At 40.4% G+C, this 17,864-nt stretch overlaps 1 protein-coding gene across 6 annotated transcripts in view; it reads left to right on the top strand.

The window, feature by feature from the left end:
• Positions 1-10,041: 10,041 nt before the first annotated feature.
• pdcd2l (programmed cell death 2-like) overlaps positions 10,042-17,864 on the top strand; it is a 104,958-nt gene continuing 97,135 nt past the window's right edge. Inside the window, exons 1-6 of one of the 6 annotated variants that reach the window (XR_013933773.1) lie at positions 10,042-10,468; positions 10,971-11,096; positions 11,931-12,101; positions 12,525-12,678; positions 12,999-17,182; positions 17,275-17,853. Coding sequence is in view for 4 of the 6 variants with exons in the window: in XM_080437958.1 (XP_080294084.1) it covers positions 10,093-10,468; positions 10,971-11,096; positions 11,931-12,101; positions 12,525-12,678; positions 12,999-13,344 (1,173 nt within the window). In the remaining 2 variants the exon portion in view is untranslated. Of the gene's footprint in view, positions 10,469-10,970; positions 11,097-11,930; positions 12,102-12,524; positions 12,679-12,998; positions 17,245-17,274; positions 17,854-17,864 lie in introns of those variants that run through there. The other 5 variants (XR_013933772.1, XM_080437960.1, XM_080437961.1 and 2 more) reach the window with 5 other exon arrangements.

The raw sequence follows: 17,864 nt of genomic DNA, 5'->3' as shown, positions 1-17,864 counted from the left end.
AATGCTTGAATTAACATTGTTTGTCTGTTGTGTTAACGATTAATCCTTTATTTCATAGATGGCCTATACAAGTGAGGCTTAATGATTGTCAGTATGGCTTGAGTGTCTTGTGCCAGCTTAATAAAGACAGCTCCTGTCTGGAAGAAGTAATGTATCGACCAGACTTTTAAAATTATTAGACGCTCAGAATGTTTGATTTGTATTTGATTCAGTTTTAGAAGTAACTAGAGGGGCTTAGTGTAGTCCCAGAGTGTCTTAATTCTAGAAAAAGGACCTTTTATTATTGATTTTAACCGTTCATAGATAAGATCAAAAGTTTCTAAAACAGAGTATTTTTAAATTGAGCTTCAAAAATTCCTATCCTTGGCGATATAGCCTAATACCTTTTGTTTACATTTGCTACAGCTTCTAAACAGAAATCACGATAATACATGTATTAGTGCATGTACATAGAGTGTACATGTGTTGACCAAATTCACACCCATTTTCTATATTGTATTGACAATGCTTAAAAGTTTATATGTAATACTGGTTGTAGAATATTGTGTGTTGTGTAGAATGACACATTTTTCATACAATATTACATTAGTATTAGTTTCCTTTTGAACAAACTGCTCTGAAGTGACCAACATAATGGTATCCATCGTTTGTGTTTTATTTTCAAGGAAGGGAAGTACAGTGTAAAACATACTTTCAGTAGTCAGAATAGTATGAGGAGAATTTAACATTTTTGTGAAAACAGCTGTATGCCTAGAAAATGAAATGGAATGACAAATGTTTGTGACTGAAACTATTTGAACAAATGCTAATTAATGTGGCCTGAGGGGAGCATATTTGATCCAAAATAATTGGGAAAAGAAGGAAAGCGGTCGTATTATTTTTCAAAAAAGGGAACGAGGTAACCAAAAAGCTCACAAAAAAAATCCCACACTAAAACTGACAACCGTATGGTGGTCCAGTGATGTCTTGCAAGAATTCCATGTGTCCCAACAAGTTTGATCCAGTAATACAGGAGACCGCAGTCACAGCAGAAGGAAGGTGCGACCGTTTCGATGACGATATGCTGATACAAGCCTGCTGTATATGGCACACCAAAGGTTTCGTCAAACTCCAATTGACGGACACAAGCAGGACAACAGGTTTTGCCAACACACAGGTGCAGCTCGACGGACGTGGTTGATCATCAGGATTGTTTCATGCATGAAAGTCACATCATCTTGCATAATCCTGTCCACGGCCTCTCAACAAACCTTCGGCTCAACGTCTCATATCATGGTGTCCCTGAGGGGGCCCAGCGATTTCAAGAAGGAACCGGTGATCCATTGTAATGGTTCACCGGAGAGGGGAGGAGTCCAGTGGGCATGAGGTAAGCCTGAAGATATCGATTGCAAGAATTCAAAGTTATTACAGAAAAAGACATCTTGCAAGAATTCAAAGTTATTACAGAAAAAGACATTTGAAGGACACTTGAAATGTACAGAGACATTACTTTAGGTGTTGGTGAATATTGGAAATACTGGAAAATACCAGAAGAAGCATCACCGTACAAGGAAAGAAAAACAGTAGTCATCTTTTGAACTTGACACAAGGACTTGACACAGCACAGATTATAGTTTGGTGTGGGAGTTAAAAAAAAAAAAGAGCTAAATAATTTGCTTCCATGCCTATTTTGAAACTTGATAACAAACTCTTTCCCTAAAACTAATGATTTAGCAAAATATGCTTTCAAGAGTCTACTAAATTGTAACAAAATTATAGAGTATGCAGGTTGCAGATATTGTCAGTTTATTTTTGGGAAAATGCTCATTTAAAGAAAATATAGTTCTGTGGTTGTCCTTTAGACTTCACAGTTTTGGAATATTCTCATAATTATCAAATCATGGCAAAATACATTTTTGGAACATGCTTAAAAAACGAAAAGAAATAGTAAGTTAACCAGGACTCTAAGAGAATCACAGTAAATTAAGAGATTTGTCCTTAAATAAATTACAAACTTTGGAAATAATTGTCAGAAAATTTGGAGCAAAATAAGATGCAATTGCAGTGTGCAGTAAAAGATTTAAAATAGGAGATTTATTATTAGGAAAATACAAGAGTCATATATGGAAAAAGGAGAAAGCTGTGGTAAATGAATAAACGAAATGGAACGATTGATTGACAAAGTACAAAAGGAATTAGAAGAGTAAAATAGGGATAAGGCGGGAAAGATCACTTTAATATTGGAATTTAGTTAGTACAATGTATGAAGGAGCGAATGGACCAGCAGGAGAATATACTGTCTGAAAGAATCAGATAGCAGTCAACAATTTGATGATAGGTTCTCTAATTTTAACAGCATGAGTTAAACTGTGCGTCTATGAGTGACTAATCCCTGAATGTATGAGTATTAAAGCAGTTAGGCATCTGTTTAGCTTCTGTGGAGCAGGTATAGGTGGACTTTTGTTTTTGTACTAGGAGAAATAAAGCAGGTGCTGAGATTGGAGCCATCCATCTGGACCAGGATGACAATGCAGAAGGGAATAGCTGACCCGGAACAAACAGAGGTCGCCTGGACTTCTACCTCCAGGGAACCACAGCTACCCTATCTTCACATCTCTCCACCTACCAGTGACCATCACAGACCATGGTCGAGAGGGGAGCCGTGGGGATACAGCCTGCATGAGATTCAACCGGCCACACCGGAGGAGAGAGTTCCAGACCTGACAGCTGTTTCATCTCCGCGTTACCGATCTAGCAGGAAGTGGCGACCACCAGCTACCTGTCAACTCATCATCATCGGCCCTGCAAAACAACTTGTCAAGGCCAGGGTGCAACACCTCTGTCGTCACAGATCTACAATAGTTTCTGACAAACCAGCAGCGGTTGGAAGTCCCAGGTACCTATAGGAGTTACCCGTGACACATCAAGTTGCATCTGCAAATTGAAAGGCATGACACTTTCTTTCGATCATATGAAAAGAGGGGCACCCGTACGGATCAGGTATGGATAAGAGAATCCTGATTGTCAATATCAAGTCAAGTACTGAAATAGCTGTGATTCGGTTCAGAAGCAACACCCTTAGGATGACAATTCTTGTGTGATTCCCAAATTCGGACAGAAAGGATATGGGCGGGTTTTCTGGGCTATGATGGTGCGCAAATCTGCAGATTGCATATCAGCATGTCCAGGGAATTCGTACTTATGCCTCATGTCAAATTGTGCAAAATGGACGGTCAAGAAGAATGAATTGCGTTCGTTAGAATAGAAGAAAAAATAAATAAGAGCAGAGCTGTGTCTCTGTATTTGCGCGTTGTCCACACAATGTAACTGCCAACTTGTAATAATTATGTTTGTATTAACTTGACTTTTTCTTAGGTTTTGTGAAAAGAAGTCCAGCTGAGAGTACAGTGATATTAGTTCTGTGTGTTTGATGTACAATGTTTGTTGATGAGTCACTTTTATAATTCAACAGTCTTGAGGGGTTACGGATTGACCATTTTAATAGAATAAGTTGTCTTTTGGTTAAAACAGATTCTAGTTGATACCTACACAAGTGACATCAGTCTTGAATATCCTTTTGTGGAGATGTATTAATATATCTCCATGAGGGGAATATGTCGTGTATCAGTATTCAAGACTGATGAATATGAAGTTAATATGCTATTAATACATTATGAACACAAATTGTCAAGAAGTTCCATGTCAGAGTGAGACCAAAACAAGGAGGCCAGAGGGTTGTGAGTGGGGGAGAACAGCTTTAGTGATCTAACTAAGGTAAACAGTCTAGCTATCCTGTCTATTGTCTTAGGTGCTAACCTAAAAGACCACACCCAGCCGAGTTCTTTGTTCCCAAAAAGGCATTGTAATTATGCGATCTAATCACGCATGTTGCCATCTCTCTCTCTCTCTCTCTACAGCCAGCTGTTAAAAGAAATAGACTTAAACTGAATTATTGTAAATTATAACTAGCTCACAGTAAAAGCTTATTCTATAGTAAGTACACAAGTGTGAACAAATGTGGTTGGGGAGAAGCCAGTTAGTTGCATGTAGACTTTTCTTCTTGAATCTAAGGAAAACGCCAAGTCCCCTTTTAAATCATCTCTTTCTGTCTAAATCATTCATACAAAGTTGGATACATATATGTGTGGTCTTATTTTGAAGGTAATAAGGTGTTAAACAAAGATTGCATAATATGAGCTTGTGTAAAGGTACAGTTTTATAGATAAGGGTTAAAGTAAATTGTCACATGTTTAAACCAAGTGAGATGCTAATTCCTTGTGCCGATTGAGAAGGCCTGCCCAAGAAGGTCTATTGTTCTATAAAATCTGTGTTGTGAGTGGTCAGAAGGAGGAATATCTGGTTGCTTATAACATGGTGCTATTGGGAAAAACAGGACTCTCTGTGATTTTCGGCTACACACAGTTGTCACGTTCAACAGGACAAAGCAGGTCCTATGAACAACGATGCGGAATACACCATTGAACCCTGTATTTGTTGCCTTTTTGACAATAAAAAGATTGTTGGAAATGACTACCTCGGACTTTAAAGGATTGTGATTTATTACCACCCAGAGAAACATGTCTGCTTCCGTCTTCCAAAATGGGCTCAGTTTACCACATGTTCTAAAATTAGATGAAAATAGAAACGTAAGGAACATTATTTTAGCCATGTGAAAACCTAAATGGTTTTAGATGGAACCCCCCCTGGAACCCCCCCCCTCCCCCACTGTCTGTCTGCCTGTCTCTCAATGTCTGTCTGTTTGTCTGTCTCTCTCACACTGTGTCTGTCTGTCTGTCTGTCTGTCTGTCTGTCTGTCTGTCTGTCTGTCTGTCTGTCTGTCTCTCTCACACTGTCTGTCTGTCTGTCTCTCACTGTATGTCTGTCTCTCTCACACAATCTAGGTTTACCAAAGCCTTTACCACAAAATGTACAAGTAAAGGGGTTTCCCCCTTTATGAATCACTGTGTCTCTTCAGATGTCCCTTTGAATTAGACTTTTGCCACACTCTGTACAACTAAACATTTTCTTCCATCTGTGGCTCTTTGTGGAGTGAGTTTGTTTTGATGATTTCAGAAGTCTAGGCAAAATAAAAAACAATTCTGTATACCTGAGCAAGTCTTCTATGTTATAATGTCAGGGGTGACACAACAGGTTTCTCTTTCTGTTCCTCTTTTGTCTGTGGAGGTTGTGGTTCCTCCTGGATCAGACTGGGGCTCCTCTCCTCATGTTCAGGTGAAACCTCTTTACACACAGACAGGAGGAGGAGAGAAGAGGTAGCATCAGCACAACAACTCAAAGTGCTTTTCTCATTGGATGACATTTCTTCTCCAACTTGGCAGACAAGAGGAAGAACTAGAAAAAGTGCTCCTTGGAGCACAGATCTCGGCCAGGTCAGGTAGGTTATTGTGGGCCAGCAATGTTCGGAATCGCCAATCAGGATGGAATATGAATAATCGGATGGATCCATGTTAATCACTTGACTTTAGAGATAATGTGTACCTATTTGCGTGATCGATTTGCGTGATGTTTGGACAAAGGAGTAATATAAAAAAGTAATTGTAAAAGTCAGCCTCCTGGTGGCGCTATAAGAGGGAAATGTTAAAAGGGTGGCATTTGTTCCTCGACGTAGTGTGAATGTGCGTGCAAAGTTTCACCGCAAACGGACGCTGCGTTCATGATTTGCGGTATTTTGTTCAAAACAGGCCACTCCTGCAAACTTTAGATGTCAATCTTAGCCAATCAGGAAGGAATATGAAACATCAAACAGATCCGTCTTGATCACGTGACTATAGAGATCATGTGTACCGATTTGCGTGAAGTTTTGATAAAATCTGAAGTAATATAAAAAAATATGTTTTACATAAATCGTCCTCCTGGTGGCTCTATAAAAGGCAGATGAAAAATGCAGGGCAAAGGTTTTTCCTTGGCCTCTAGGGAGTGTGCATATACGTTTTACACAGATCAGTGCAGTTATAGGTAAAAAACACAAATCGCCCTGTTATAGCACCACCAATTTCTAATGCCATTTCTTTCTCGGCCTAGTGGGAATGTGTGTAGAAAATGTCACGGAAATGGCACGCTGTGTTCATGATTTGAGGCATTTTGTTCAAAACGGACCACTCCTGCAAACTTTGGAAGTCAATCTGTAAAAAAAATTGGGGGGCAGAGGTTCTGCTCTGGCATCCAGGGAGTGTGTGTGTGCACAGTTTTTCTGCGATCAAGCCAACGGTGCCGGAGATTAGCGGTTCACAGACGGACACACGGACGGACGGACATGGTGCAAAACATAGTCTCGGCTATGCCTTATAAACAAACGTATTACAAACATTCCTGTGTCAAACCTTCCATGTTTCAACTACTGAAAATCCTGAAATATTTGCACATCTCTCCGCTAATACACTAGTTGTTGTTGTTGTTATCAATGAAGACTCCAAATCAGTTTCCATTCTTGAAGTGGCCTGCACCTTTGACCATAGCTTAGAGGAAGCTTTTTATGACTAAAGTCATAAAATACCAGTCGTTCCTCCATCCCATCCCAGAGCTAGGTTATACAAATAACACCCAAAAAAAAGAAGAAGCTAAAACGGCATGCACAACTCTGTGCTATCTCTTCTATTATTGGTAGCCGGCAAATATAGCTGGGAAATGTAGGCTAGTAGTTTAGCTAATTAGCTCGTATTCAACGTATGTAAACATGAAATGTATCAGTTTTATGTTGTGTATGAATGAATGAATGATTTATTTTCGTGTCCAGCTGCCTTCACAGCCCATCCCTTACGGGATTATTCAGACACATTAATTTTTTTTTCCAGTGCCAACATGCTGACACAAAAAAATAAATAAAATAAAATAATAAATAATACATAATAATAAACTAAATCAATAATTACCACACTGTATACATAACTCTGATCAGAATTACAATTTAGTAATCTAATTTTCAAACTAGAGAGTGGAGGGCAAGAGAGAGAGAGAGAGAGAGAGAGAGAGAGAGAGAGAGAGAGAGAGAGAGAGAGAGAGAGAAAACAACAGCAAGAGAATGAACAGAAGACAGACTTGAATGTTTAGCATGGACAATACTGTGAACTCAAATATTGTATTTTCAATACCAAGAACTCAATGATTAAGGGTGAGAACAAGTTGGTATAATCCATCACAGTGTAACTATGCATAAGTTGCATGTTTTCTTCGGTTCCATGCTTTATGGATAAAATTTGAAATTGCGAATGTATGGTTATGTGTATGTAACAGACATACCTGCAGTGTGTAGTTTGATGTTGTGTATGTAACAGACATACCTGCAGTGTGTAGTTTGATGTTGTGTGTAGTCTGTCTCTATCTCTCTCTGGAAGAGGTTGGACTGAGGCGCTCCAACACAAACTCTGACATTAAGCTTCACACAACAAACATCAAAGGGAATGAACTCGTTCTCATGCTATTCATCAAAAATGTGGAATGCCCTACCAAAAGGAGTAAAGGAGTGTAAACCCTACTCACTTTCAAAACTGCCCTAAAGATACACCTTCAGGAGGCTGCATTTCAAAAATGGCCCCTGTCCAAGTCCTAACCTGCCCCATGTCCTAAGTAGAGTAAAGGAATAAACACACTCCACAGCAGGGCCACTGTCATCTATATAAGGCCTACCGGCCACTGCAACTGTTGCTTACGGCCATACCACCCTGAACACGCCCGATCTCGTCCGATCTCGGAAGCTAAGCAGGGTCGGGCCTGGTTAGTACTTGGATGGGAGACCGCCTGGGAATACCAGGTGCTGTAAGCTTTTTTTCATTTGACTGAATGAGCAATCGTCATGTTTATTATGAATGCAGCACTAACTAACAAAATGTCACTGCTGAAAAATGTCACTTCTAACCCTTTAGCAGCCCAGCCTAAGTAGAGTAAAGGAATGAACACACTCCACAGCAGGGCCACTGTCATCTATATAAGGCCTACCGGCCACTGCAACTGTTGCTTACGGCCATACCACCCTGAACACGCCCGATCTCGTCCCATCTGGGAAGCTAAGCAAGGTCGGGCCTGGTTAGTACTTGGATGGGAGACCGCCTGGGAATACCAGGTGCTGTAAGCTTTTTTTCATTTGACTGAATGAGCAATCGTCATGTTTATTATGAATGCAGCACTAACTAACAAAATGTCACTGCTGAAAAATGTCACTTCTAACCCTTTAGCAGCCCAGCCTAAGTAGAGTAAAGGAATGAACACACTCCACAGCAGGGCCACTGTCATCTATATAAGGCCTACCGGCCACTGCAACTGTTGCTTACGGCCATACCACCCTGAACACGCCCGATCTCGTCCCATCTGGGAAGCTAAGCAAGGTCGGGCCTGGTTAGTACTTGGATGGGAGACCGCCTGGGAATACCAGGTGCTGTAAGCTTTTTTTCATTTGACTGAATGAGCAATCGTCATGTTTATTATGAATGCAGCACTAACTAACAAAATGTCACTGCTGAAAAATGTCACTTCTAACCCTTTAGCAGCCCAGCCTAAGTAGAGTAAAGGAATAAACACACTCCACAGCAGGGCCACTGTCATCTATATAAGGCCTACCGGCCACTGCAACTGTTGCTTACGGCCATACCACCCTGAACACGCCCGATCTCGGAAGCTAAGCAGGGTCGGGCCTGGTTAGTACTTGGATGGGAGACGACCGCCTGGGAATACCAGGTGCTGTAAACTTTTTTTCATTTGACTGAATGAGCAATCGTCATGTTTATTATGAATGCAGCACTAAAAAAAAAATAAAAAAGTTGATTTATGTTGGTCAAATAGAACCGAATTAGACTCGAATTAGACCGAATTAGACCCGAATTAGACCCGATTTTTTTCGCGTGCGTGCGCTTCACGCGGTTGTTCACGCGGTTGTTCACGCAGCGCGCGTGCATGTACGTGGGCCTCACGTGAAACTCCCGCGGGGAGGCCCCGCGATTCTGCGTTAAGCCACTAGACCGCCTGGGAATACCAGGTGCTGTAAGCTTTTTTTCATTTGGCAGACTGAATGAGCAATCGTCCCATTTATGAACAATTACACTAGGTTAATTTTATCCTTCAACTTCTTGTTTATGCCCCAAAATTCATGGATATGGTTTTGTAACAATTTGTTGCAATTGTAGAAATATTAGCATGTTCTAATCTTGTATACTTTACTCTACTTAACATTTTCAAAATGTTATTTTTTATTTTATTTTGGACAAATAACAATTTAACATCAAGGTGTCCAGATGTCCCTAGTGCCTACCTTTCAGGTTACCCTGCCGCTGGATAATACTTTTACATTTTCTATTTTAAGAATATTTTAATACTAATAATTTCGTACTTCAGTATTTTTACCTTGTGATATTGCTACTTTTAGTGGATTAAAAGTAAATACAAATCGGAGTACTTCCACAACTGAACAGGAGCGGTTTTACTACCGGCAATATTTTGGTAACTGATCTGCAAAAATATTCCAGTGTTGCCATGTCCGCTTATTATAAGTGACTATGGGCTTGTTTTTCTGTAAAGTTGCTGTAAATATTGGTAGTCGCGGGTTGTTTTGGGGGCTTGTTTCCAAAGTGTAGATGCTTATTTGGGCTTGTTTCCAGTGGTTCTCAAACATTTTCACGTTAAGGACCCCCCCAAATTGTATTTTTTCCCTGTAATACACAGGGGCAGGCAGGGCCCCAATGGAAACAAGCCATTGTGCTTTTTTGGTTCAATCCTGTCATCTTTGTATTTGAATTGAACTGTACTGTACTTTCTGTGTTTTTTTTGGCAAACTGTTAATAAAGTATTAAATCAATCATATATTTTCTGTGGACTGAATAATTTGTGCCATGGGACCTGTGTACCAGATTTGTGTTGTTAAAATATTCCACATTTTCCAAGTTTCTTCTGAAAATATAAGCTCACAGCTATATCAAAATAGCCAATGCATATGGGTTTAAAAGTGCTCATGTGGCCCATACAGTTGCATTTTTTTGGGCTTGTTTTCATAGATCTGGTTGCTTATTTCTCTCACTGAATCTGGCAACTCTGAAGACTTCCTTCCGGTGGCCTCGCTGTCAGCGTACTCAGCTAACGCTGTGAACAATAACATGTGAAACAAACAACATGGCTGCGCCATCATCATCATCCTCCAACGAGGAGATCATAACAACTCTGATTGGCTTGTGCGATGGGGAGCTTGACACCAGACATCATCACCACCACTCGTCTTCTTTCTCCACCAACAAGATCGGGGACCTGCCGGACCCCTTGCCCGCGGTGCGGTGGCAGCATCCCCGCTGTAGTGTGTGCGAGGCTGCCCTGGTCCATGTGGTCCAGATCTACTGTCCGCTGCACGCCTCTCCGTATCATAGATGCATACATGTGTTTGCGTGCTGCGGTCCCTCCTGCACCGGGAGGCAAGAGGACACCTGGAGGGCTGTGAGATCTCAGTGCCTGGAGACCGACGTGAAAGCTACGAAAACTCCACTGGTGGAAGAAGGTAAAGTACTGTTATATTACTATTATTAACATCAATATATCCATACACGGTCAAATGTGTCAGTGGCAAATGTTAGATTTCGTTTTTGAACATTACATTGTTCTTATTTTGATCATACTGAATGCCTGTCTCCACTCTCCAGGTTTTCTTCAGAATAATATGTCTGAAACGTATTTACCATGACACTATGGCACATTAGGAGTCCACCAGTACAGTGGTTATCAAACTTTTAATTTTCAAGGACCCCCATAACTTGAGAGTGTACAAATGGAACCAAATGGACCCTACATTTGGTAGGGAAGCCTGGGAAGGGTAGTGTAGAGAGTCACACTTTCTGATGGCTGGTTGTAGGGCATTCCACACATTGTGGTGGTGGCATAATAGTAGAATGAATTCATCCCCATGTTTGTGCAGAATCTGGGGGGAATGAGATCAGTGGAGCTCCCTCTGGTGTTGTGTCCGTGGGCGTTATAATGATTATGGTCCCATCCCTCCAACCCAGCAGCCAGCCCAGCAGCAGTGAATGGTCTTCCAGTGAGCAGCAGCACAGACTGGTGTGAGGATGCTGACGACTGGGGCATGGAGGATGAAGACCCCCCAACACACAATGCAGCACCAATACACACAGGTACTGTAGGCCTGGGACATTTATATCCATTATATCAATATCACGATATAATAACTAACACTCTATAGCAGGGATTTCTATGGGAATATAGAGCGATTATGAGGAAGGGCAGCAAGCCATAACGTCAATCAATATAAAATCACTGCGTATGGAGTGCTGAATTGGAACGTGGTTGCACTCTATTTTAATTATGTGACGCGCACGTCGCTTAACACCTACACTACAGGTCACACAATTGATATGCATCTAGGCTCATTCCTATGTTAATCCACCTGGTGTGAGTCGGGAGCCTTTGTAAACTTTGTTGAGGTGTGAATTTAAAGTAGTTTTAAATCTATGCATGTGCCTGCTCCTGGTCAAATAGGTTCCTGCACGGCGTGCAAGGCCGTCCCATGAGCAATGCAACCCTGAGTGTATGACACATGTTTTTGAAATGATAATGAAAAAATAATGGTTTTGGACATGTAGGCCTGTCACAATCATTACATAATCGCCTAATCACAATTATTTGAGATAATGATAATCGTCATAATCGTTTCCATGTTGGAAAATGTTCACATATTTTAAAACATTTTTTTTAAATAGTGGAAATAGCAGATCTACAAGCTCACAAAGCGTTGCATCGCGACATGTGTGAGCCTGTAGATTGGCTATTTCCACTTGTAATGATTTTTTAAGTATAAAGATTAAATAATTATGTCATTAAAATTAAATTATGTCATTAAATCGTTAATCGCAATTATTTGTGTGACAATTAATCGTCATGTAAAATGTCATAATTGTGACAGCCCTCCATACAAGGTTTCCAACTTTGGTTTTGTCCATATTGTCCAGCTGTAGATCCAGGGATCAGGGCCCCTACAGCCGTTGAGTGTGAAGTCAGCGAGCAGCTGGAGGATCTGACGTTGAGAGTGAGTGACTCTCAGACTGAGCAGCAGTGTGTTCCTGTCCTCCGTCCATTTTACGTCAGTGTGATGGAGGAGGATGACCTGCATGCACAGCAAGGTTAGTATCTCACTTTCAAAGATGTTTGGGGTCAGTATTTAGATATTTGATTTTAAACTCTATTTTAACCATGATGGATTCATTGAAATCACCCGTCCTTGGTTTTTGTGACTGATATTGTCCTTCTAATGTGTGAGGGGGCTGTGTTTTTTTCAAATACTGTTTTTCATTTATTATATTTTATTTTTTCATTTCCCCAGAAATGTCAAATTGTCAATTCTTTTTTGTCCGTTTTACTAAATAAAATCAATCAATTATTGATGGATTTTATTTTGGTAAAATAAATACAAGTTCCAACACAATAGAACTTAAACCCAGGGTATGCACATAAATGTAATGAAACACTTATTTCCAATGTTGTCGTGAAAATGAATTAAATAAATACCGGTAGTCCAATAATGAACATAACAACACTGGGTGCAGAGGATGTCTTGGAGCATCATGTGCGGAAGCTGTTGAAGGAGTACGAGCGGAGAGAAGGAGTGAGCGTGGGGGAACTGGATGGCTGCGACGCCGGCGGAGACGGGGAGAAGTATGAGAAGACCAAAGCCAGACACGGTGATGCCGTCTTCTCTAGGTCAGTCCCGTCACAATTATTTTGAGATAATCACACTTATTTGACATAATCGTTAGATTCATATTCCATTCATCTGTTGAAAAATAGCAACAGTAGATTAGCTATTTCCGCTGTTTGTTTTTTTATTGTGAAAAGTTTGAAATTATGATGTGCATGACATGGTTTGGTCATAGTACATTACATACAGTATCTATTTTGAGATATAAGCTATTTGTCATATCTGCCCTGTGCAATTTGATTTATCTACTCCATTGATCACTGACAAAAAAAAAATTGAATTGTTAATCAAACTAAGGTTTCATGATGGCGTTCTTCTCCAGGTTCATGAAGAAGATCTCCATCTGTCCGGAACAGATCCTGCGCTACTGTTGGAACGGCAAACCTCTCTTCATCTCGGAGCCTCCTTCTAACATCACCCAGATGGTTCCTCCCTGTAGCTCCTGTGGAAGCCCCAGGACCTTTGAGTTCCAGCTGATGCCTGCTCTGGTGAGCCTGTTGCGGGCTAAAGACTCTACCACAAACTGTGACCCGGCAGCGGTGCTGGAGTTTGGAACCGTGCTGGTGTATACGTGTAGGAACAGCTGCTGGCCCTCTGGCTCAAGCAACACGCCTCGAGAAGAGTTCCTTTTTGTCCAAGCAGACCCTGACCAGAAATTCTTTAAGTGACTCTAGAGGCAGTGGGTCTCAATGTTGGGTCCGGGAAGACCATGGTTCTAAATCAGTGCAATCTTACCCTTCAGTCTCCTGTTAACAGAATCTGTTTTGAGAGATTAAAATCTGTCATTTTTCAAAAGACTTTACGGAATGTTCAAAAAAATACAAAGAATTCCACATATTAAAAAAACAACTTAAGAAATAGTTAAAATAGCTGATCTAAACATTCTCAAAACATGTCTCATCGCTGGCTATTTTCTCTGTTAAATAGGCCGAAAGTATCATAATGTATTTGTGTATGTTTGGGTCACGGGGAGACACCAAATGTATGGAACCCTTACGAGTACAAGTGTAGATTCCCAAGCAGATGGTATCAAATGGGGGTTTGTGCATATCCATTTGGCCGTGGCCTATACAGTATGTTTTGTATGAGAACTGTAATGACATGCACATTTATAGTTGAAGGATAGGATGTTTAATAGTGTTGTGGGGGTTTGGATAGTGTGCTTCAGGATGTTTCAGTAGAGGTGCTCAAGACTTGTCACTGCATACCAGAGGATCCTGGGGCCTATTACACGAAAGGAGAATTAAATAAGCCTGGATTTAAGTCAAATCCAGGTTTGACAAAGTCTGGTCCATACAGCCTGGTTTATTCCGTTCCATGAACGCCAAGCCAGGCTGAAAAGCCCCCCCCCCCCCCCCTGGTATAGGAGGTTTGGGTTGTGTAGTTACCTTGCCATCATGATGTAACTCCAAAGGTGGACAAGAAATCAAAAATAATTTCTCCATTGACTACTAGAAATTGATAATTTAAAATATGCTCCTCATTGACTTACATTGTAGGGTTAGGGATGTCTGTCAGACATTTTTTATAATATAAAAAAAAAATGTAATATTATCAAACATCTAACAACAATATGAACTATAGTGTTAACAGAGTGACAATGACATATCACATGAGTCATTGTGAAACAATTATGATTCATGGTCACACTATTTCAGTAATATAATTAAATTGATTATATCTTATTGTATTTATTTCGTTTTATTTGAATGCAGGGTCATTAAAATGAGTCCATAAACAAACACATGTGTTGAATTAACTGTGGAAAAACTTGAAGAACAAGGCACTGGATTAAGTAAGCTTGGCTGTTAGCCTGGTCCCTACCAGGCTAACTTCACAGCTAAATTTCCATGGTAATTAAGGTAGGATTGGGTACATTTTCTTTCGTGAAATCGAGTCATGGATAAACTTATCCAGGGTGCTCTGGCTAAACTAATCTGGCAAGATAATTCAGCTTTCATGAAACCGATTCATCGCTAATCCTGGCTAAATTAAGCCAGGATAGGTGTTAAATCCAGGCTTAACCCCTAATTCTGGTTTCGTGAAATAGGCCCCGGTGCACACAGACAGGTGGGGTACTGAAGAGCAAAAAGTGGAGGGTTTCATTAAAGAACTGAACATGTCCACCTTCCTAAACAAGGACCAGAAGAACACAATCAATCTGCCTGAAACGACCTCTGTGAGAAGATGTGCATATTTTCTGGTGATGGAAATTAAACTGAAGAGGATGAAGGAATGCACAGTGGATGTGACCCTTGACCCAGACACTGCACACTGTAACCTCACGTGTCCCCGGATGGGAAAGCAGTTATGCTTGTAGCAACACTTCAGAATGTCCCTGTCCCTGATACTAAAAAGAGATTTAAATATCATGCAGTGTTGTCAAAGGATGGGTTCACATCAGGGAAGTTTTACTATGAGTTACAGATAAAGGGGAATACTAGTTGGGCTTTAGGAGTGGCGAGAGCATCTGTTAACAGACAGGTGGGGTACTGGTTTCTCTAGAACTCCACTCATCTTGTTGGGAAACTGGTTGTAGCAGCTTTCTAAAGTTTTCAAAGGAACTGAGTACAAACAATACTTTCCTTGATGATTTCAAATAACCTTGCCAATACAAACAAATGATCAAAGTGGTGTTCTCCATGTCTTCTGTTTAATATCGCAAACATGGGCCCTAATGGCAAGGAACATCATTCTTTCTCACAAACCCAAAGAGCAGATTATCTATATTTCTTTTATTTTCGATTTGAACCTCAAGATACACATTTTAATGGTTTAATAAGTAGCTTTAGCTTCACTCAAAAACAAACAAGTTACACTTGATGGGAAATGTTCTTTTGAAAGCAAAATAGAAAAATGTACATAAAATATACACAAAAAAACAAAAAAACTACAAAAAGCAGTTATTCCAAAGCACTTTAGTTTTTAAATCTGCAATATCCAGAGTATCAAAAATAGATTCATAATTAAATGAATTAGTCAATAAATAACACATTGTCCTATCTTGGGGCAAACTACAACCTCTGTACCTACATTGCAAATTGGTTTGTATAAATTATGTAACATTTATCCTATTGCTTAAATTAGGCAAATTTAATTTACAGATTTGTGCTATAATTTTTTTATCGTAAAAATGTTGTTAAGAGAATTGTCAGGTAAAATCTTTGGTTATGTAAATGAGGTATTATAACCATCTTTGCTACAAAAAGGCTTTTTATAAATTTTTCAATCGAACTAAAACTCCTGAGATGCATGAAGCAAATAATTTGGCCTGATAACCAGTGGTGGAAAATGTACTCACATACTTGTACTTAAAGTACAATTCTGATACTTCTACTCCCACTACTACACCTCAGAGGCACATGTTGTAGTTTTTCATTCCACTACAATTATTTGAAAACTTAAGTTACTTTGTAGATTTAGATTATTACAAAACTTACATTAACCAATTAAGCCCTATTTTATACTTTGGCTATTTTCAAAAAAGTTTGCAATCCGACACATTTTGAAAACATTGAGTACTTTTATTTTGGAACTATCAAGTATGTTTTCCTGCCAATACTTTGAATACAAACCCTTTGCTTGTAAGAGAGAATGTTGTACGTATATTTTGGTATTGCTACTTCTACTCAGTAAAATAATGAGAGTACTCGTTCCACCACTGGTAATAACTTCATCAAACTAAACAGCAGACGTGCTGTGCTTAGAAGAGGCACTGTCAATTAGCCTCGATACGTACAGTACAAAAAGCCTTAGTTCAGTGGTTCTCAACCTGTTAGTGTGGGCCGCGAGGGTATTCCACCCTCTGCTTCTGTATATCGTTGCTGTAGGGCAGAAACCTCTCATCTCCATATTCTAACTTTTTGTGTTTTTTTGTAAATTAACGCCCTACTTGATCATACTACAGCGTCACAGAAAAGTATCAGATCTGCAAGCTCGAAACGCGGCGCGAAGTGACGCATTTTGAACTTGTCAATCTGAGACTTTTGCTATTTTTGAATTTGAATCCTGAAAAGTAACAGTTTTGGACTATATGAGGTATACACAGGCATGCAATGCTCATTTGGTATGTTCTTGCACTCTATTTCAATGACGTGACGTGCACGTCGCTTAACACCTACACTGCAAGTCACACAATGGACAATTCATATGCATCTAGGCTTATCCCTATGTTAATTCGCTAGGTGTGAGTCGGGAACCTTTGAAAACTTTGTTGAGGTGCGAATTTAAAGTACTTTTAAATCTATGCGTGTGCCTGCGCGTGCTCCTGGTCAAATAGGTTCCGGCACGGCGTGCAAGGCCGTCCAGTGAGCATTGCACCCCTGGGTTTACACCCGACAGAGATGATATAGCACGCCTATTGCCCGTTTGGTGTCATTTATTAAGGTTTTTCTACTGGGGGCTGAAAAACTTCCCTTGCTTCTTTCCACTGTCAAGTGGGCCCCCAAATAATTGGCAAAACACTTAAGATTTTAATAATAATATCCACACGTTTCCGAGGGCATTGTGGGCATCACTTCCTGTCGATTTGATCACTGAAACCTGATCAAATCGACAGGAAGTGATGCCCACAATGCCCTCGGAAACTTGTGGATAAGATTAATCACACCTAGTGTGAGTAAGCGGTGCCTACTCTGTTTGATGAGTGTGTGCTGGTATTCAGGCGGTACTACTCAATTTGATGTGTGGGGGCTGGTATTCAGGCGGTACTACTATTATTTGATGTGTGTACTGGTATTCAGGCGGTACTACTCTAATTGACGAGTGTGCTGACTGTTGGGCCCGTGTGTGTGCGCGCACAAACGCGTGTTCTGTGCCGGCCTGCGTGTGTGTGTGCATGTCTTTAAGTGGCACATGTGTTGCACTGTCTCCTGTTTGTTTTTGATTAGTGTAATTGAGTACTGGTTGATAATTAGTTGCATCTTTGTGTTGCAATCAGCTGCAGCTGTTATAGTCTAGTGGGGAGATAGGTCCCCCTGCACCCCAATGGCACTTTTTTGTAAGCTGTTTTTAAGGACCCATTTAAGTGGTCAGATGGTTGGGCCACGAACGCTTTCAATACTGTGGGCCCTGATCCAGAAGAGGTTGAGAACCACTGATCTTAGTTAAATGCATAGAAGTAGCACCGGCATCGACACGTGAAGATCACTTTATACGCCATCACACAACGCAGTCGCTTGCCGACAGC

This window comes from Gymnoscopelus braueri, assembly GCF_963280865.1.
Source record: "Gymnoscopelus braueri genome assembly, chromosome: 9".
Taxonomy (NCBI): domain Eukaryota; kingdom Metazoa; phylum Chordata; class Actinopteri; order Myctophiformes; family Myctophidae; genus Gymnoscopelus; species Gymnoscopelus braueri.
Note: the sequence above shows the minus strand (reverse complement) of the source record. Positions and strands in the feature narration are given on the sequence as shown.